This window comes from Heterodontus francisci, unplaced genomic scaffold, assembly GCF_036365525.1.
Source record: "Heterodontus francisci isolate sHetFra1 unplaced genomic scaffold, sHetFra1.hap1 HAP1_SCAFFOLD_892, whole genome shotgun sequence".
NCBI classification, from domain to species: Eukaryota; Metazoa; Chordata; class Chondrichthyes; order Heterodontiformes; family Heterodontidae; genus Heterodontus; species Heterodontus francisci.
Window position 1 is genome coordinate 110,665 of NW_027140525.1, and position 21,332 is coordinate 131,996.

The 21,332-nt window shown below is 47.4% G+C and overlaps 1 protein-coding gene across 2 annotated transcripts in view; it reads left to right on the plus strand.

Annotated features, from left to right (window-relative positions):
• The first annotated feature begins 918 nt into the window (after positions 1 to 918).
• LOC137360057 (SLIT-ROBO Rho GTPase-activating protein 3-like) overlaps positions 919 to 21,332 on the plus strand; it is a 150,184-nt gene continuing 129,770 nt past the window's right edge. Inside the window, exons 1-4 of one of the 2 annotated variants that reach the window (XM_068025648.1) lie at positions 935 to 997; positions 1,202 to 1,345; positions 1,992 to 2,245; positions 4,719 to 4,914. In XM_068025648.1, the coding sequence (XP_067881749.1) occupies positions 2,182 to 2,245; positions 4,719 to 4,914 (260 nt within the window). In that variant the 5' untranslated portion in view covers positions 935 to 997; positions 1,202 to 1,345; positions 1,992 to 2,181. Of the gene's footprint in view, positions 1,346 to 1,983; positions 2,246 to 4,718; positions 4,915 to 21,332 lie in introns of both variants that reach the window. The other variant, XM_068025649.1, reaches the window with a different exon arrangement.

Consider the following 21,332-nt stretch of genomic DNA (forward strand, 5'->3'; position numbering starts at 1 on the left):
ACAGACACACGGACCGTACAGGATTGACAGTGAGACAGACACACGGACCGTACGGGAGCTGACACTGAGACACACGGACTGTACAGGAACTGACACTGAGACACACACACGAACCGTACAGGAGCTGACACTGAGACAGACACACGGTCCGCACGGGAGCTGACACTGAGTCACACACACGGTCTGTACAGGAACTGACACTGAGACACACGGACAGTACAGGAGCTGACACTCAGACACACACATGGACCGTACAGGAGCTGACACTGAGACACACGCACGGACCGTACAGGAGCTGACACTGAGACACACACACGGTCCGTACAGGAGCTGACACTGAGACACACACACGGACCGTACAGGAGCTGACACTGAGACACACACACGGTCTGTATGGGAGCTGACACTGAGACACACACACGGACCGTACAGGAGCTGACACTAAGACACACACACGGTCCGTACAGGAGCTGACACTGAGACACACACACGGTCCGTACGGGAGCTGACACTGAGACACACGGTCCGTACGGGAGCTGACACTGAGACACACGGTCCGTACGGGAGCTGACACTGAGACACACGGACGGTACAGGAGCTGACACTGAGACACACGGACGGTACGGGAGCTGACACTGAGACACATATGGGCTGCACAGCAGCAGACGGAATTGAATTGTTCCTTTTCACTCACTGTGTGCATTCAGGATGCGACACTGATAGTGAGATGTACCGACAGTGAGCTGCAGGCGCGATTAAATGATCTGCTTTAAGCTGTGGCTGGTGGTTATCGGTCTGCAGTCTGAGTGTTTGTGTGATTCTCGGCTCTGTGTGCCAGGAGAGAGAGAGCTGTGCTGTCAGTCTGTGGTGCAACTGTTTGTGGTTTCCCCTGTGATTACCCATGTGCCTTGCAATATTGATGCTACAACAGAGGGAGAGAGAGAGCAGACAGAGAGAGGCTGCTATTAATCTCGTCAGCTGGATGCTGCAGACGACGGTGAGCGTGAATTGGGTTGTTGGCCTCTGGAGGTTCTGAATGCTGGGCTAGGGAGGGAGAGAGGGGAGAGTCAGTATCTGGCTTTTGGGGGGCTAGCGCAGCTGGCAAGGTGGGGGACAGGCGTTGATTTAATGCAGAGACTAACGGAAAGCATGGCTCCCGGGTGTGGGAGTGGCCAATAGCTAACAGACCTCTCCGTCACAGACTCTGGCCTGACGCCGCACTTCCTCCTCGCCCCCGTGTTGGACAACCGACGGAGACAAAGTTTTTTTTTGTTATTGGCGGGCGGATCAGTTCCCGTGAGGACAAGGCTGACCCGTGCGCCCATTCTGCTCCGGAGAGGTAGAGGTGAGCCTCGTTTTTATTCTCCTGCACCCTCTCCTCTCTCTGAGTCTCTCTCTCTCTCACTCTCTCACTCTCTCACTCTCTCTCACTCTCACTCTCTCTCACTCTCACTCTCTCACTCTCTCTGCGCTTTTTGACGTGCTCCCCGCTCGGCCGACCCCGTCTTTTAAAACCCAGAGAATGTCGAGGGGCAACATTGAGGTCGTGAGATGAAACAGCCCCGCGGGATCCATTCAGGCCATCGTTCTCCTTACCAGCTCTTTGAAAGAGCTGACCGATCAGTCCCCCGCTCCCCCTCTCCTCTCCCCCCCCCCTCCCCTGCTCTTTCCATCTCTGCCCCACCCCCTCTGCAAATTTCTCCCCTTCGAGCATTTCCCTTTTGAAAGTTACTCTCGTATCTGCTTCCGCTGCCCTATCACGCAGTGCGCTCCAGATCACAACAACTTGCCGAGAGATCGGGCGATAAAGCAGACGGGGTGACAGATCTCTCCTTCAGTCAGCACACAGTCTGTGGTTCAGTCGCGGGTGAACCTTCTGAGCTCGGCGTGAACGAGTGAAGCTTCTCCCACACGCACGCGGCCAGCTGTGTTCTTTCCTTTGGAAAAGGATTTTAAGATTTTTGCGCTCGCTTTTTGGCTGAGATTTGCAGGAAGTCTATCGCGAGGCGAGAGGATGCCTCGTCCTTCAAATTATTGAACGGCCCACAGCCGCTGTCGTCCCAGCGAGGTGTTGGTGGCACCGGAGGGTAGGGGCAGAACCCGGGGCCGAGGTGTGTCGGGAGCCCCCGGGTTGGGATCGTGCTGAACAGCCGTCGGACTCCCTCCCAGGACCGGCCCAAAATGGCCTTGCAGGCCAGGAGGAAAGAGAAAGGAATCCTCACAGAGTACGACACGCAACTGAAAGGTTAGCCCAGCGTGAATGTGTGTGTCTCTTTGCCTCTGTATGACTCTGTGTGTGTGTGTGACTGTCTGTGTGTGTGTGTGTGTGTGTGTGTGTGTGTGTGTGTGACTATCTGTCTATGTCTCTGTGTCTGTGTGACTGTCTGTGCCTCTCTTGTGTCTGTGTGTGTGACTATCTGTCTGTGTCTCCCTGTGTCTGTATGTGTGTGTGTGACTGTCTGTGTCTCTCTGTGTCTACGTGTGTCTCTGTTTCTGTGTATGTGACTGTCTTTGTCTGTCTCTGTCTCTGTGCTTCTCTGTCTCTGTGTCTCTGAGTTTTTATGTGTCAGTGTGTATGATAGTGTGTGTGTGTTTGTGTCTGTGTGTGAGACTGTCTGTATGTCTCTGTGTCTGTGTGTATATGACTGTTTGCATCACGCTGTTTGTGTGTCTCTGTGTATGTGTGTGTCTCTGTGTCTGTAATTGTCTCTCTGTGTCTGTGTGTCTCTGTTTGTGTGTCTCTGTGTCCATGTATTTCTGTGTGTGTATCTGAAACTGTCTTTTGTGACTCTCTCTCTCTGTGTCTGTGTGTGACCATCTGTCTCTGTGTGTGTGACTGTGTCTCTGTATGTGATTGTGTCTTATTGTGTGTGACTGTGTCTCTCTCTGTCTGTGTGTGTGACTTTCTGTGTCTCTCTGTATCTGTGTACGTCCCTGTATGTGACTGTCTGTGTCTCTCCGTGTCTGTGTGTGTCTCTGTCTGTGTGACTGTCCGTGTCTCTCTGTGGCTTTGTACATCTGTGTGTGTGACTATCTGTGTTTCTCAGTGTCTGTGTCTTTCTGTGTCTCTTTGTGTGTGACTAATTGTCTTTGTGTGTGTCTCTGTGTGTGTGGGTGAATGTGTGTGTGTGTTTCTGTCTCTGTGTGTCTGTGTATGTGTGTGGGTGAGTGTGGTTGTCTATGTGTATGTTTTTGTGTGTGGGTGAATGTATGTGTCAGTGTGTGTCTGGTTCCTCTGTGCGTGGTGTCTGTGTGTGGGGGTGAATGGATGAGAGTGTGTAAATGTGTTTCTGTGTGTGCGCCTGTCTATTTCAGAGGGTGCATGTGTCTGTTTCTGTTTGTATCTGAGAGTGTGTGAGCATATGTTTCAGTGTGTGTGTCTGTTTCTGTGTCTGAGAATGTGGGTGAATAGCTGAAAGTGTGTGTCAGTTTCTATGTGAATGTGTCAGTTTCTGTCTGTGTGTGTCTCAGTGTGTGTGTGTCTGTTACAGTGTGTGTCTCTGTCTGTGTCTCAGAGTGTGTGTCTCTGTCTGTGTTTGTTTCTGTCTGTCTACGTATCTCAGAGGGAGTGTCTGTCTGTCTGTGTCTCAGTGTGTGTGTGTGTCTGTTTCTGTGAGTGTGTGTCTCCGACCCTAATTGTTTATGGGTCTCCTCCCTCTATCTCTTATCTTTCCCCCATGATCTGCTGACTGTTAAAACCCCAATTATGGAGCCATTTCACTACCACTTCCTGGTTAACCCAGTTTTATCTTTTCAACTGTGCTGTAATCCTGCACCGTGGGGCCTCGGCCCTTCCCCCTGGTGTCCCTGCACCGTGGGGCCTCGGCCCTTCCCCCTGGTGTCCCTGCACCGTGGGGCCTCGGCCCTTCCCCCTGGTGTCCCTGCACCGTGGGGCCTCGGCCCTTCCCCCTGGTGTCCCTGCACCGTGGGACCTCGGCCCTTCCCCCTGGTGTCCCTGCACCGTGGGACCTCGGCCCTTCCCCCTGGTGTCCCTGCACCGTGGGACCTCGGCCCTTCCCCCTGGTGTCCCTGCACCGTGGGGCCTCGGCCCTTCCCCCTGGTGTCCCTGCACCGTGGGGCCTCGGCCCTTCCCCCTGTTGTCCCTGCACCGTGGGGCCTCGGCCATTCCCCAGGTGTCCCTGCACCGTGGGGCCTCTGCCCTTCCCCTGTTGTCCCTGCACCGTGGGGCCTCGGCCCTTTCCCTGGTGTCCCTGCACCGTGGGGGCCTCAGTCTTTCCCCGAGTGTCCCTGCACCATGGGGCCTCGGCCCTTTCCCTGGTGTCCCTGCACCGTGGGGGCCTCAGTCTTTCCCCATGTGTCCCTGCACCGTGGGGCCTCGGCCCTTCCCGCTGTTGTCCTTGCACCGTGGGGCCTCGGCCCTTTCCCTGGTGTCCCTGCACCGTGGGACCTCAGCCCTTCCCCCTGGTGTCCCTGCACCGTGGGGCCTCGGCCCTTCCCCCTGGTGTCCCTGCACCGTGGGGCCTCGGCCCTTCCCCCTGGTGTCCCTGCACCGTGGGACCTCAGCCCTTCCCCCTGGTGTCCCTGCACCGTGGGGCCTCGGCCCTTCCCCCTGGTGTCCCTGCACCGTGGGGGTGGGATTGTCGACCGAATTGTCCTTCAAGAGCTGGCGCCCTTTGTAAAGGTGGGGGGAGGGGAAGGGTGCAAAACGACACTCTCCTGTGACACCTTAAGGAAGCTGCCAGTTGGCATTCCCACAGATATCCGTGGGCAGCTCGCAGAGCAGCTGAAGTACCTGGATACGCAGGTGGAATTCCGAAGCCAGTGCCTCCAGGATCTTTCCGAATTCTTCCGCAGGAAGGCGGAGATCGAGCTGGAATATTCGCGGGGCTTGGAGAAGCTCGCTGAGCGGTTTTCCTCCAAGATTCGCAACGCAAAGGATCACCAGGGATTCAGGTGAGTCGGGTACATCCTCTACACCAGCCAGTTCATGCGCAGGGCCGCATTGTGATTGTTGATTTTTTCTCAGGACGGGCCGGTGAGTGAATTTCGAAAGATAAAGGGATTAAATATTTATCTCACTCATAAAAAAAATCATTGCCGACAGGGCGTTTGAATCTCCACACTCAGCATCAATCTACCTTTTCTCACAGGATCCTGTTAAACACTCTCTCTACACTGTCCCCTTAAACACTCTCTCCACACAGTCCCCTTAAACACTCTCTCTACACTGTCCCCTTAAACACTCTCTCTACACTGTCCCCTTAAACACTCTCTCTACACTGTCCCCTTAAACACTCTCTCTACACTGTCCCCTTAAACACTCTCTCTACACAGTCCCCTTAAACACTCTCTCTACACTGTCCCCTTAAACACTCTCTCTACACTGTCCCGTTAAACACTCTCCCTACACTGTCCCCTTAAACACTCTCTCTACACTGTCCCCTTAAACACTCTCTCTACACTGTCCCCTTAAACACTCTCTCTACACTGTCCCCTTAAACACTCTCTCTACACTGTCCCCTTAAACACTCTCTCTACACAGTCCCCTTAAACACTCTCTCTACACTGTCCCCTTAAACACTCTCTCTACATTGTCCCCTTAAGCACTCACTCTACACTGTCCCGTTAAACACTCACTCTACACTGTCCCGTTAAACACTCACTCTACACTGTCCCGTTAAACACTCTTTCTACACTGTCCCGTTAAACACTCTCTCGACACTGTCCCGTTAAACACTCTCTCTACACTGTCCCCTTAAACACTCTCTCTACACTGTCCCCTTAAACACTCTCTCTACACTGTCCCGTTAAACACTCTCTCGACACTGTCCCGTTAAACACTCACTCTACACTGTCCCGTTAAACACTCACTCTACACTGTCCCGTTAAACACTCACTCTACACTGTCCCGTTAAACACTCTCTCTACACTGTCCCCTTAAACACTCTCTCTACACTGTCCCCTTAAACACTCTCTCTACACTGTCCCCTTAAACACTCTCTCTACACTGTCCCCTTAAACACTCTCTCTACACTGTCCCCTTAAACACTCTCTCTACACTGTCCCGTTAAATACTCTCTCTACACTGTCCCGTTAAACACTCTCTCTACACTATCGCGTTAAATACTCTCTCTACACTGTCCCGTTAAACACTCTCTCTACATTGTCCTGTTAAACACTCTCTCTAAACTGTCCCGTTAAACACTCTCTCGACACTGTCCCGTTAAACACTCTCTCTACATTGTCCCGTTAAACACTCTCTCTACATTGTCCTGTTAAACACTCTCTCTAAACTGTCCCGTTAAACACTCTCTCTGCACTGTCCCGTTAAACACGCTCTCTGCACTGTCCTGTTAAACACTCTCTCTGCACTGTCCTGTTAAACACTCTCTCTGCACTGTCCTGTTAAACACTCTCTCTGCACTGTCCTGTTAAACACTCTCTCTACATTGTCCTGTTAAACACTCTCTCTAAACTGTCCCTTTAAACACTCTCTCTTCATTGTCCTGTTAAACACTCTCTCTACACTGTCCTGTTAAACACTCTCTCCACACTGTCCTGTTAAACACTCTCTCTACACTGTCCTGTTAAACACTCTCTCTACACTGTCCTGTTAAACACTCTCTCTACACTGTCCTGTTAAACACTCTCTCTACACTGTCCTGTGAAACACTCTCTCTACACTGTCCTGTGAAACACCCTCTCTACATTGACCCGTTAAACACTCTCTCTACACTGTCCCGTTAAACACTCTCTACATTGTCCTGTTAAACACTCTCTCTAAACTGTCCCGTTAAACACTCTCTCTACATTGTCCTGTTAAACACTCTCTCTACACTGTCCTGTGAAACACCCTCTCTACATTGTCCGGTTAAACACTCTGTCTACATTGTCCGGTTAAACACTCTCTCTACATTGTCCCGTTAATCACGCTCTCTACATTGTCCCGTTAAACACTCTCTCTACAATGTCCCGTTAAACACTCTCTCGACACTGTCCCGTTAAACACTCTCTCTACATTGTCCGGTTAAACACTCTCTCTACATTGTCCCGTTAAACACTCTCTCTACACTGTTGCATTAAATACTCTCTCCACATTGTTCCGTTAAACACTCTCTCTGCACTGTCCCGTTAATCACGCTCTCTACATTGTCCCGTTAAACACTCTCTCTGCACTGTCCCGTTAAACACTCTCTCTACCCTGTCCCGTTAAACAATCTTTCTACCCTGTCCCATTAATCACGCTCTCTACATTGTCCTGTTAAAAACTCTCTCTACCCTGTCCCGTTAAACACTCTCTCTACCCTGTCCCGTTAAACACTCTCTCTACATTGTCCTGTTAAACACTCTCTCTACACTGGCCCCTTAAACACTCTCTCTAGATTATCGTGTTAAACACTCTCTCTACAATGTCCCCTTAAACACTCTCTCTACGCTGTCCCGTTAAACACTCTCTCTACACTGTCCCGTTAAACACTCTCTCTACACTGTCCCGTTAAATACTCTCTCGACACTGTCCCGTTAATCACTCTCTCGACACTGTCCCGTTAAATACTCTCTCTACACTGTCCCGTTAAACACTCTCTCTACACTGTCCCGTTAAACACTCTCTCGACATTGTCCCGTTAAACACTCTCTCTACATTGTCCTGTTAAACACTCTCTCTACATTGTCCTGTTAAACACTCTCTCTACACTGTCTAGTTAAACACTCTCTCTACATTGTCCCCTTAAACACTCTCTCTACATTGTCCCATTGAACACTCTCTCTACACTGTCCCGTTAATCACTCTCTCTACACTGTCCCGTTAAACACTCTCTCTACACTGTCCCCTTAAACACTCTCTCTACATTGTCCCATTGAACACTCTCTCTACACTGTCCCGTTAATCACTCTCTCTACACTGTCCCGTTAAACACTCTCGCTACACTGTCCCGTTAAACACTCACTCTACACTGTCCCGTTAAACACTCTTTCTACACTGTCCCGTTAAACACTCTCTCGACACTGTCCCGTTAAACACTCTCTCGACACTGTCCCCTTAAACACTCTCTCTACACTGTCCCCTTAAACACTCTCTCTACACTGTCCCGTTAAACACTCACTCTACACTGTCCCGTTAAACACTCACTCTACACTGTCCCGTTAAACACTCTCTCTGCACTGTCCCCTTAAACACTCTCTCTACACTGTCCCCTTAAACACTCTCTCTACACTGTCCCCTTAAACACTCTCTCTACACTGTCCCCTTAAACACTCTCTCTCCACTGTCCCCTTAAACACTCTCTCTACACTGTCCCCTTAAACACTCTCTCTACACTGTCCTGTTAAATACTCTCTCTACACTGTCCCGTTAAACACGCTCTCTACACTGTCGCGTTAAATACTCTCTCTACACTGTCCCGTTAAACACTCTCTCTACATTGTCCTGTTAAACACTCTCTCTAAACTGTCCCGTTAAACACTCTCTCGACACTGTCCCGTTAAACACTCTCTCTATATTGTCCCGTTAAACACTCTCTCTGCACTGTCCCGTTAAACACGCTCTCTGCACTGTCCCGTTAAACACTCTCTCTGCACTGTCCAGTTAAACACTCTCTCTGCACTGTCCTGTTAAACACTCTCTCTACATTGTCCTGTTAAACACTCTCTCTACACTGTCCTGTTAAACACTCTCTCTACACTGTCCTGTTAAACACTCTCTCTACACTGTCCTGTTAAACACTCTCTCTACACTGTCCTGTTAAACACTCTCTCTACACTGTCCTGTGAAACACTCTCTCTACATTGTCCTGTTAAACACTCTCTCTACACTGTCCTGTGAAACACCCTCTCTACATTGACCCGTTAAACACTCTCTCTACCCTGTCCTGTTAAACACTCTCTCTACACTGTCCCGTTAAACACTCTCTCTACATTGTCCCGTTAAACACTCTCTACATTGTCCTGTTAAACACTCTCTCTAAACTGTCCCGTTAAACACTCTCTCTGCACTGTCCTGTGAACACTCTCTCTACATTGTCCTGTTAAACACTCTCTCTACACTGTCCTGTGAAACACCCTCTCTACATTGACCCGTTAAACACTCTCTCTACCCTGTCCTGTTAAACACTCTCTCTACACTGTCCCGTTAAACACTCTCTCTACACTGTGCCGTTAAACACTCTCTACATTGTCCTGTAAAACACTCTCTCTAAACTGTCCCGTTAAACACTCTCTCTGCACTGTCACATTAAACACTCTCTCGACACTGTCCCGTTAAACACTCTCTCGACACTGTCCCGTTAAACACTCTCTCGACACTGTCCCGTTAAACTCTCTCTCGACACTGTCCCGTTAAACACTCTCTCGACACTGTCCCGTTAAACACTCTCTCGACACTGTCCCGTTAAACACTCTCTCTACATTGTCCCGTTAAACACTCTCTCTACATTGTCCGGTTAAACACTCTCTCTACATTGTCCCGTTAATCACGCTCTCTACATTGTCCCGTTAAACACTCTCTCTACAATGTCCCGTTAAACACTCTCTCGACACTGTCCCGTTAAACACTCTCTCGACACTGTCCCGTTAAACACTCTCTCTACATTGTCCCGTTAAACACTCTCTCTACACTGTCCCATTAAATACTCTCTCCACATTGTTCTGTTAAACACTCTCTCTGCACTGTCCCGTTAATCACGCTCTCTACATTGTCCCGTTAAACACTCTCTCTGCACTGTCCCGTTAATCACGCTCTCTACATTGTCCCGTTAAACACTCTCTCTACATTGTCCCGTTAAACACTCTCTCTACATTGTCCCGTTAAACACTCTCTCTCCCCTGTCCCGTTAAACAATCTTTCTACCCTGTCCCATTAATCACGCTCTCTACATTGTCCTGTTAAAAACTCTCTCTACCCTGTCCCGTTAAACACTCTCTCTACCCTGTCCCGTTAAACACTCTCTCTACATTGTCCTGTTAAACACTCTCTCTACATTGTCCTGTTAAACACTCTCTCTACACTGGCCCCTTAAACACTCTCTCTAGATTATCGTGTTAAACACTCTCTCTACAATGTCCCCTTAAACACTCTCTCTACGCTGTCCCGTTAAACACTCTCTCTACACTGTCCCGTTAAACACTCTCTCTACACTGTCCCGTTAAACACTCTCTCTACACTGTCCCGTTAAACACTCTCTCTACACTGTCCCGTTAAATACTCTCTCGACACTGTCCCGTTAATCACTCTCTCGACACTGTCCCGTTAAATACTCTCTGTACACTGTCCCGTTAAACACTCTCTCTACACTGTCCCGTTAAACACTCTCTCGACATTGTCCCGTTAAACACTCTCTCTACACTGTCCCGTTAAGCACTCTCTCTACATTGTCCTGTTAAACACTCTCTCTACACTGTCTAGTTAAACACTCTCTCTACATTGTCCCCTTAAACACTCTCTCTACATTGTCCCATTGAACACTCTCTCTACACTGTCCCGTTAATCACTCTCTCTACACTGTCCCGTTAAACACTCTCTCTACACTGTCCCCTTAAACACTCTCTCTACATTGTCCCATTGAACACTCTCTCTACACTGTCCCATTGAACACTCTCTCTACACTGTCCCGTTAAACACTCTCTCTACATTGTCCTGTTAAACACTCTCTCTACACTGTCTAGTTAAACACTCTCTCTACATTGTCCCCTTTAACACTCTCTCTACATTGTCCCATTGAACACTCTCTCTACACTGTCCCGTTAATCACTCTCTCTACACTGTCCCGTTAAACACTCTCTCTACACTGTCCCCTTAAACACTCTCTCTACATTGTCCCATTGAACACTCTCTCTACATTGTCCCATTGAACACTCTCTCTGCACTGTCCCGTTAATCACTCTCTCTACACTGTCCCGTTAAACACTCTCGCTACACTGTCCCGTTAAACACTCTCTCGACACTGTCCTGTTAAACACTCTCTCCACACTGTCCCCTTAAACACTCTCTCTACACTGTCCCGTTAAACACTCTCTCTACACTGTCCCGTTAAAAACTCTCTCGACACTGTCCCGTTAAACACTCACTCTACACTGTCCCATTAAACACTCTCTCTACACTGTCCCCTTAAACACTCTCTCTACACTGTCCCCTTAAACACTCTCTCTACACTGTCCCCTTAAACACTCTCTCTACACTGTCCCCTTAAACACTCTCTCTACACTGTCCCCTTAAACACTCTCTCTACACTGTCCCCTTAAACACTCTCTCTACACTGTCCCCTTAAACACTCTCTCTACACTGTCCCCTTAAACACTCTCTCTACACTGTCCCGTTAAACACTCTCTCTACACTGTCCCGTTAAACACTCTCTCGACATTGTCCCGTTAAACACTCTCTCTACATTGTCCTGTTAAACACTCTCTCTAAACTGTCCCGTTAAACACGCTGTCTGCACTGTCCCGTTAAACACTCTCTCTGCACTGTCCTGTTAAACACTATATCTACACTGTCCTGTTAAACACTCTACACTGTCCTGTGAAACACTCTCTCTACATTGTCCTGTTAAACACTCTCTCTACACTGTCCTGTGAAACACCCTCTCTACATTGACCCGTTAAACACTCTCTCTACACTGTCCTGTTAAACACTCTCTCTACACTGTCCCGTTAAACACTCTCTCTACATTGTCCCGTTAAACACTCTCTACATTGTCCTGTTAAACACTCTCTCTAAACTGTCCCGTTAAACACTCTCTCTGCACTGTCCCGTTAAACACTCTCTCTACAATGTCCCATTAAACACTCTCTCGACACTGTCCCGTTAAACACTCTCTCTACACTGTCCCGTTAAACACTCTCTCTACACTGTCCCGTTAAACACTCTCTCTACACTGTCCCGTTAAACACTCTCTCTACACTGTCCCGTTAAACACTCTCTCGACACTGTCCCGTTAAACACTCTCTCGACACTGTCCCGTTAAACACTCTCTCGACACTGTCCCGTTAAACACTCTCTCGACACTGTCCCGTTAAACACTCTCTCGACACTGTCCCATTAAACACTCTCTCTACACTGTCCGGTTAAACACTCTCTCTACATTGTCCCGTTAATCACGCTCTCTACATTGTCCCGTTAAACACTCTCTCTACAATGTCCCGTTAAACACTCTCTCGACACTGTCCCGTTAAACACTCTCTCTACAGTGTCCCGTTAAACACTCTCTCTACACTGTCCCGTTAAACACTCTCTCTACTCTGTCCCGTTAAGCACTCTCTCTGCACTGTCCCGTTAAACACTCTCTCTGCACTGTCCCGTTAAACACTCTCTCTACACTGTCCCGTCAAACACTCTCTCTACATTGTCCCGTTAAACACTGTCTCCACATGGTCCTGTTAAACACTCTCTCTAAACTGTCCTGTTAAACACTCTCTCTACACTGTCCTGTTAAACACTCTCTCTACATTGTCCCATTAAATACTCACTCTACACTGTCCTGTTAAACACTCTGTCTAAACTGTCCTGTTAAGCACTCTCTCCACACTGTCCTGTGAAACACTCTCTCTACATTGTCCCATTAAATACTCACTCTACACTGTCCCGTTAAACACTCTCTCTACACTGTCCCTTGAAACACTGTCTCGACACTGTCCCTTGAAACACTCTCTCTACACTGTCCCGTTAAACACTCTCTCGACACTGTCCCATTAAACACTCTCTCTACACTGTCCCGTTAAACACTCTCTCTACACTGTCCCGTTAAACACTCTCTCTACACTGTCCCGTTAAACACTCTCTCTACACTGTCCCGTTAAACACTCTCTCTACACTGTCCCGTTAAACACTCTCTCTACACTGTCCCATTAAACACTCTCTCTACATTGTCCGGTTAAACACTCTCTCTACATTGTCCCGTTAATCACGCTCTCTACATTGTCCCGTTAAACACTCTCTCTACATTGTCCCGTTAAACACTCTCTCTACAATGTCCCGTTAAACACTCTCTCGACACTGTCCCGTTAAACACTCTCTCTACATTGTCCCGTTAAACACTCTCTCTACACTGTCCCATTAAATACTCTCTCCACATTGTTCCGTTAAACACTCTCTCTGCACTGTCCCGTTAATCACGCTCTCTACATTGTCCCGTTAAACACTCTCTCTGCACTGTCCCGTTAATCACGCTCTCTGCATTGTCCCGTTAAACACTCTCTCTACCCTGTCCCGTTAATCACGCTCTCTGCATTGTCCCGTTAAACACTCTCGCCACATGGTCCTGTTAAACACTCTCTCTAAACTGTCCTGTTAAACACTCTCTCTACACTGTCCTGTTAAACACTCTCTCTACATTGTCCCATTAAATACTCACTCTACACTGTCCTGTTAAACACTCTCTCTAAACTGTCCTGTTAAGCACTCTCTCTACACTGTCCTGTGAAACACTCTCTCTACATTGTCCCATTAAATACTCACTCTACACTGTCCCGTTAAACACTCTCTCTACACTGTCCCTTGAAACACTGTCTCGACACTGTCCCTTGAAACACTCTCTCTACACTGTCCCGTTAAACACTCTGTCTAAATTGTCCCGTTAAACACTCTCTCTACACTGTCCCGTTAAACACTCTCTCGACACTGTCCCATTAAACACTCTCTCTACACTGTCCCGTTAAACACTCTCTCTACACTGTCCCGTTAAACACTCTCTCTACACTGTCCCGTTAAACACTCTCTCTACACTGTCCCATTAAACACTCTCTCTACATTGTCCCGTTAATCACGCTCTCTACATTGTCCCGTTAAACACTCTCTCTACAATGTCCCGTTAAACACTCTCTCGACACTGTCCCGTTAAACACTCTCTCGACACTGTCCCGTTAAACACTCTCTCTACATTGTCCGGTTAAACACTCTCTCTACATTGTCCCGTTAAACACTCTCTCTACACTGTCCCATTAAATACTCTCTCCACATTGTTCCGTTAAACACTCTCTCTGCACTGTCCCGTTAATCACGCTCTCTACATTGTCCCGTTAAACACTCTCTCTGCACTGTCCCGTTAATCACGCTCTCTACATTGTCCCGTTAAACACTCTCTCTACCCTGTCCCGTTAAACAATCTTTCTACCCTGTCCCATTAATCACGCTCTCTACATTGTCCTGTTAAAAACTCTCTCTACCCTGTCCCGTTAAACACTCTCTCTACCCTGTCCCGTTAAACACTCTCTCTACCCTGTCCCGTTAAACACTGTCTCGACACTGTCCCTTGAAACACTCTCTCTACACTGTCCCGTTAAACACTCTGTCTAAATTGTCCCGTTAAACACTCTCTCTACACTGTCCCGTTAAACACTCTCTCGACACTGTCCCATTAAACACTCTCTCTACACTGTCCCGTTAAACACTCTCTCTACACTGTCCCGTTAAACACTCTCTCTACACTGTCCCGTTAAACACTCTCTCTACACTGTCCCATTAAACACTCTCTCTACATTGTCCCGTTAATCACGCTCTCTACATTGTCCCGTTAAACACTCTCTCTACAATGTCCCGTTAAACACTCTCTCGACACTGTCCCGTTAAACACTCTCTCGACACTGTCCCGTTAAACACTCTCTCTACATTGTCCGGTTAAACACTCTCTCTACATTGTCCCGTTAAACACTCTCTCTACACTGTCCCATTAAATACTCTCTCCACATTGTTCCGTTAAACACTCTCTCTGCACTGTCCCGTTAATCACGCTCTCTACATTGTCCCGTTAAACACTCTCTCTGCACTGTCCCGTTAATCACGCTCTCTACATTGTCCCGTTAAACACTCTCTCTACACTGTCCCGTTAAACACTCTCTCTACACTGTCCCGTTAAACACTCTCTCTACACTGTCCCGTTAAACACTCTCTCTACACTGTCCCGTTAAACACTCTCTCTACACTGTCCCGTTAAATACTCTCTCGACACTGTCCCGTTAATCACTCTCTCTACACTGTCCCGTTAAATACTCTCTGCACACTGTCCCGTTAAACACTCTCTCGACATTGTCCCGTTAAACACTCTCTCTGCACTGTCCCGTTAAACACTCTCTCTACACTGTCCCGTTAAACACTCTCTCTACTTTGTCCCATTAAACACTCTCTCTACATTGTCCTGTTAAACACTCTCTCTACATTGTCCCCTTAAACACTCTCTCTACATTGTCCCATTGAACACTCTCTCTACACTGTCCCGTTAATCACTCTCTCTCCACTGTCCCGTTAAACACTCTCTCTGCACTGTCCCCTTAAACACTCTCTCTACATTGTCCCATTGAACCCTCTCTCTACACTGTCCCGTTAATCACTCTCTCTACACTGTCCCGTTAATCACTCTCTCTACACTGTCCCGTTAAACACTCTCTCTACACTGTCCCGTTAAACACTCTCTCGACACTGTCCCGTTAAACACTCTCTCTACACTGTCCCCTTAAACACTCTCTCTACACTGTCCCATTGAACACTCTCTCCACACTGTCCCGTTAATCACTCTCTCTACACTGTCCCGTTAAACACTCTCTCTACACTGTCCCGTTAAACACTCTCTCTACACTGTCCCGTTAAACACTCTCTCTACACTGTCCCGTTAAACACTCTCTCTACATTGTCCCGTTAAACACTCTCTCTACAGTGTCCCATTAAACACTCTCTCTACACTGTGCCGTGAAACACTCTCTCTACATTGTCCCATTAAACACTCTCTCGACATTGTCCCATTAAACACTCTCTCTACATTGTCCCATTAAACACTCTCTCAACACTGTCCCGTTAAACACCCTCTCCACACTGTCCCATTAAACACACTCTCTACACTGTCCCGTGAAACACTCTCTCTACACTGTCCCATTAAACACTCTACACTGTCCCGTTAAACACTCTCTCGACATTGTCCCATTAAACACTCTCTCTACATTGTCCCATTAAACACTCTCTCTACATTGTCCCATTCAACACTCTCTCTACACTGTCCCATTCAACACTCTACACTGTCCCGTTAAACACTCTCTCTACAGTGTCCCATTAAACACTCTCTCGACACTGTCCCGTTAAACACTCTCTCTACATTGTCCCGTTAAACACTCTCTCTACACTGTCCCATTAAATACTCTCTCCACATTGTTCTGTTAAACACTCTCTCTGCACTGTCCCGTTAATCACGCTCTCTACATTGTCCCGTTAAACACTCTCTCTGCACTGTCCCGTTAATCACGCTCTCTACATTGTCCCGTTAAACACTCTCTCTACATTGTCCCGTTAAACACTCTCTCTACATTGTCCCGTTAAACACTCTCTCTCCCCTGTCCCGTTAAACAATCTTTCTACCCTGTCCCATTAATCACGCTCTCTACATTGTCCTGTTAAAAACTCTCTCTACCCTGTCCCGTTAAACACTCTCTCTACCCTGTCCCGTTAAACACTCTCTCTACATTGTCCTGTTAAACACTCTCTCTACATTGTCCTGTTAAACACTCTCTCTACACTGGCCCCTTAAACACTCTCTCTAGATTATCGTGTTAAACACTCTCTCTACAATGTCCCCTTAAACACTCTCTCTACGCTGTCCCGTTAAACACTCTCTCTACACTGTCCCGTTAAACACTCTCTCTACACTGTCCCGTTAAACACTCTCTCTACACTGTCCCGTTAAACACTCTCTCTACACTGTCCCGTTAAATACTCTCTCGACACTGTCCCGTTAATCACTCTCTCGACACTGTCCCGTTAAATACTCTCTGTACACTGTCCCGTTAAACACTCTCTCTACACTGTCCCGTTAAACACTCTCTCGACATTGTCCCGTTAAACACTCTCTCTACACTGTCCCGTTAAGCACTCTCTCTACATTGTCCTGTTAAACACTCTCTCTACACTGTCTAGTTAAACACTCTCTCTACATTGTCCCCTTAAACACTCTCTCTACATTGTCCCATTGAACACTCTCTCTACACTGTCCCGTTAATCACTCTCTCTACACTGTCCCGTTAAACACTCTCTCTACACTGTCCCCTTAAACACTCTCTCTACATTGTCCCATTGAACACTCTCTCTACACTGTCCCATTGAACACTCTCTCTACACTGTCCCGTTAAACACTCTCTCTACATTGTCCTGTTAAACACTCTCTCTACACTGTCTAGTTAAACACTCTCTCTACATTGTCCCATTGAACACTCTCTCTACATTGTCCCATTGAACACTCTCTCTGCACTGTCCCGTTAATCACTCTCTCTACACTGTCCCGTTAAACACTCTCGCTACACTGTCCCGTTAAACACTCTCTCGACACTGTCCTGTTAAACACTCTCTCCACACTGTCCCCTTAAACACTCTCTCTACACTGTCCCGTTAAACACTCTCTCTACACTGTCCCGTTAAACACTCTCTCTACACTGTCCCGTTAAAAACTCTCTCGACACTGTCCCGTTAAACACTCACTCTACACTGTCCCATTAAACACTCTCTCTACACTGTCCCCTTAAACACTCTCTCTACACTGTCCCCTTAAACACTCTCTCTACACTGTCCCCTTAAACACTCTCTCTACACTGTCCCCTTAAACACTCTCTCTACACTGTCCCCTTAAACACTCTCTCTACACTGTCCCCTTAAACACTCTCTCTACACTGTCCCCTTAAACACTCTCTCTACACTGTCCTGTTAAACACTCTCTCTACACTGTCCCGTTAAACACTCTCTCTACACTGTCCCGTTAAACACTCTCTCGACATTGTCCCGTTAAACACTCTCTCTACATTGTCCTGTTAAACACTCTCTCTAAACTGTCCCGTTAAACACTCTCTCTGCACTGTCCCGTTAAACACGCTGTCTGCACTGTCCCGTTAAACACTCTCTCTGCACTGTCCTGTTAAACACTATATCTACACTGTCCTGTTAAACACTCTACACTGTCCTGTGAAACACTCTCTCTACATTGTCCTGTTAAACACTCTCTCTACACTGTCCTGTGAAACACCCTCTCTACATTGACCCGTTAAACACTCTCTCTACACTGTCCTGTTAAACACTCTCTCTACACTGTCCCGTTAAACACTCTCTCTACATTGTCCCGTTAAACACTCTCTACATTGTCCTGTTAAACACTCTCTCTAAACTGTCCCGTTAAACACTCTCTCTGCACTGTCCCGTTAAACACTCTCTCTACAATGTCCCATTAAACACTCTCTCGACACTGTCCCGTTAAACACTCTCTCTACACTGTCCCGTTAAACACTCTCTCTACACTGTCCCGTTAAACACTCTCTCTACACTGTCCCGTTAAACACTCTCTCTACACTGTCCCGTTAAACACTCTCTCGACACTGTCCCGTTAAACACTCTCTCGACACTGTCCCGTTAAACACTCTCTCGACACTGTCCCGTTAAACACTCTCTCGACACTGTCCCATTAAACACTCTCTCTACACTGTCCGGTTAAACACTCTCTCTACATTGTCCCGTTAATCACGCTCTCTACATTGTCCCGTTAAACACTCTCTCTACAATGTCCCGTTAAACACTCTCTCGACACTGTCCCGTTAAACACTCTCTCTACAGTGTCCCGTTAAACACTCTCTCTACACTGTCCCGTTAAACACTCTCTCTACTCTGTCCCGTTAAGCACTCTCTCTGCACTGTCCCGTTAAACACTCTCTCTGCACTGTCCCGTTAAACACTCTCTCTACACTGTCCCGTCAAACACTCTCTCTACATTGTCCCGTTAAACACTGTCTCCACATGGTCCTGTTAAACACTCTCTCTAAACTGTCCTGTTAAACACTCTCTCTACACTGTCCTGTTAAACACTCTCTCTACATTGTCCCATTAAATACTCACTCTACACTGTCCTGTTAAACACTCTGTCTAAACTGTCCTGTTAAGCACTCTCTCCACACTGTCCTGTGAAACACTCTCTCTACATTGTCCCATTAAATACTCACTCTACACTGTCCCGTTAAACACTCTCTCTACACTGTCCCTTGAAACACTGTCTCGACACTGTCCCTTGAAACACTCTCTCTACACTGTCCCGTTAAACACTCTCTCGACACTGTCCCATTAAACACTCTCTCTACACTGTCCCGTTAAACACTCTCTCTACACTGTCCCGTTAAACACTCTCTCTACACTGTCCCGTTAAACACTCTCTCTACACTGTCCCGTTAAACACTCTCTCTACACTGTCCCGTTAAACACTCTCTCTACACTGTCCCATTAAACACTCTCTCTACATTGTCCGGTTAAACACTCTCTCTACATTGTCCCGTTAATCACGCTCTCTACATTGTCCCGTTAAACACTCTCTCTACATTGTCCCGTTAAACACTCTCTCTACAATGTCCCGTTAAACACTCTCTCGACACTGTCCCGTTAAACACTCTCTCTACATTGTCCCGTTAAACACTCTCTCTACACTGTCCCATTAAATACTCTCTCCACATTGTTCCGTTAAACACTCTCTCTGCACTGTCCCGTTAATCACGCTCTCTACATTGTCCCGTTAAACACTCTCTCTGCACTGTCCCGTTAATCACGCTCTCTGCATTGTCCCGTTAAACACTCTCTCTACCCTGTCCCGTTAATCACGCTCTCTGCATTGTCCCGTTAAACACTCTCGCCACATGGTCCTGTTAAACACTCTCTCTAAACTGTCCTGTTAAACACTCTCTCTACACTGTCCTGTTAAACACTCTCTCTACATTGTCCCATTAAATACTCACTCTACACTGTCCTGTTAAACACTCTCTCTAAACTGTCCTGTTAAGCACTCTCTCTACACTGTCCTGTGAAACACTCTCTCTACATTGTCCCATTAAATACTCACTCTACACTGTCCCGTTAAACACTCTCTCTACACTGTCCCTTGAAACACTGTCTCGACACTGTCCCTTGAAACACTCTCTCTACACTGTCCCGTTAAACACTCTGTCTAAATTGTCCCGTTAAACACTCTCTCTACACTGTCCCGTTAAACACTCTCTCGACACTGTCCCATTAAACACTCTCTCTACACTGTCCCGTTAAACACTCTCTCTACACTGTCCCGTTAAACACTCTCTCTACACTGTCCCGTTAAACACTCTCTCTACACTGTCCCATTAAACACTCTCTCTACATTGTCCCGTTAATCACGCTCTCTACATTGTCCCGTTAAACACTCTCTCTACAATGTCCCGTTAAACACTCTCTCGACACTGTCCCGTTAAACACTCTCTCGACACTGTCCCGTTAAACACTCTCTCTACATTGTCCGGTTAAACACTCTCTCTACATTGTCCCGTTAAACACTCTCTCTACACTGTCCCATTAAATACTCTCTCCACATTGTTCCGTTAAACACTCTCTCTGCACTGTCCCGTTAATCACGCTCTCTACATTGTCCCGTTAAACACTCTCTCTGCACTGTCCCGTTAATCACGCTCTCTACATTGTCCCGTTAAACACTCTCTCTACCCTGTCCCGTTAAACAATCTTTCTACCCTGTCCCATTAATCACGCTCTCTACATTGTCCTGTTAAAAACTCTCTCTACCCTGTCCCGTTAAACACTCTCTCTACCCTGTCCCGTTAAACACTCTCTCTACCCTGTCCCGTTAAACACTCTCTCTACACTGTCCCGTTAAACACTCTCTCTACACTGTCCCGTTAAACACTCTCTCTACACTGTCCCGTTAAACACTCTCTCTACACTGTCCCGTTAAACACTCTCTCTACACTGTCCCGTTAAATACTCTCTCGACACTGTCCCGTTAATCACTCTCTCTACACTGTCCCGTTAAATACTCTCTGCACACTGTCCCGTTAAACACTCTCTCGACATTGTCCCGTTAAACACTCTCTCTGCACTGTCCCGTTAAACACTCTCTCTACACTGTCCCGTTAAACACTCTCTCTACTTTGTCCCATTAAACACTCTCTCTACATTGTCCTGTTAAACACTCTCTCTACATTGTCCCCTTAAACACTCTCTCTACATTGTCCCATTGAACACTCTCTCTACACTGTCCCGTTAATCACTCTCTCTCCACTGTCCCGTTAAACACTCTCTCTGCACTGTCCCCTTAAACACTCTCTCTACATTGTCCCATTGAACCCTCTCTCTACACTGTCCCGTTAATCACTCTCTCTACACTGTCCCGTTAATCACTCTCTCTACACTGTCCCGTTAAACACTCTCTCTACACTGTCCCGTTAAACACTCTCTCGACACTGTCCCGTTAAACACTCTCTCTACACTGTCCCCTTAAACACTCTCTCTACACTGTCCCATTGAACACTCTCTCCACACTGTCCCGTTAATCACTCTCTCTACACTGTCCCGTTAAACACTCTCTCTACACTGTCCCGTTAAACACTCTCTCTAC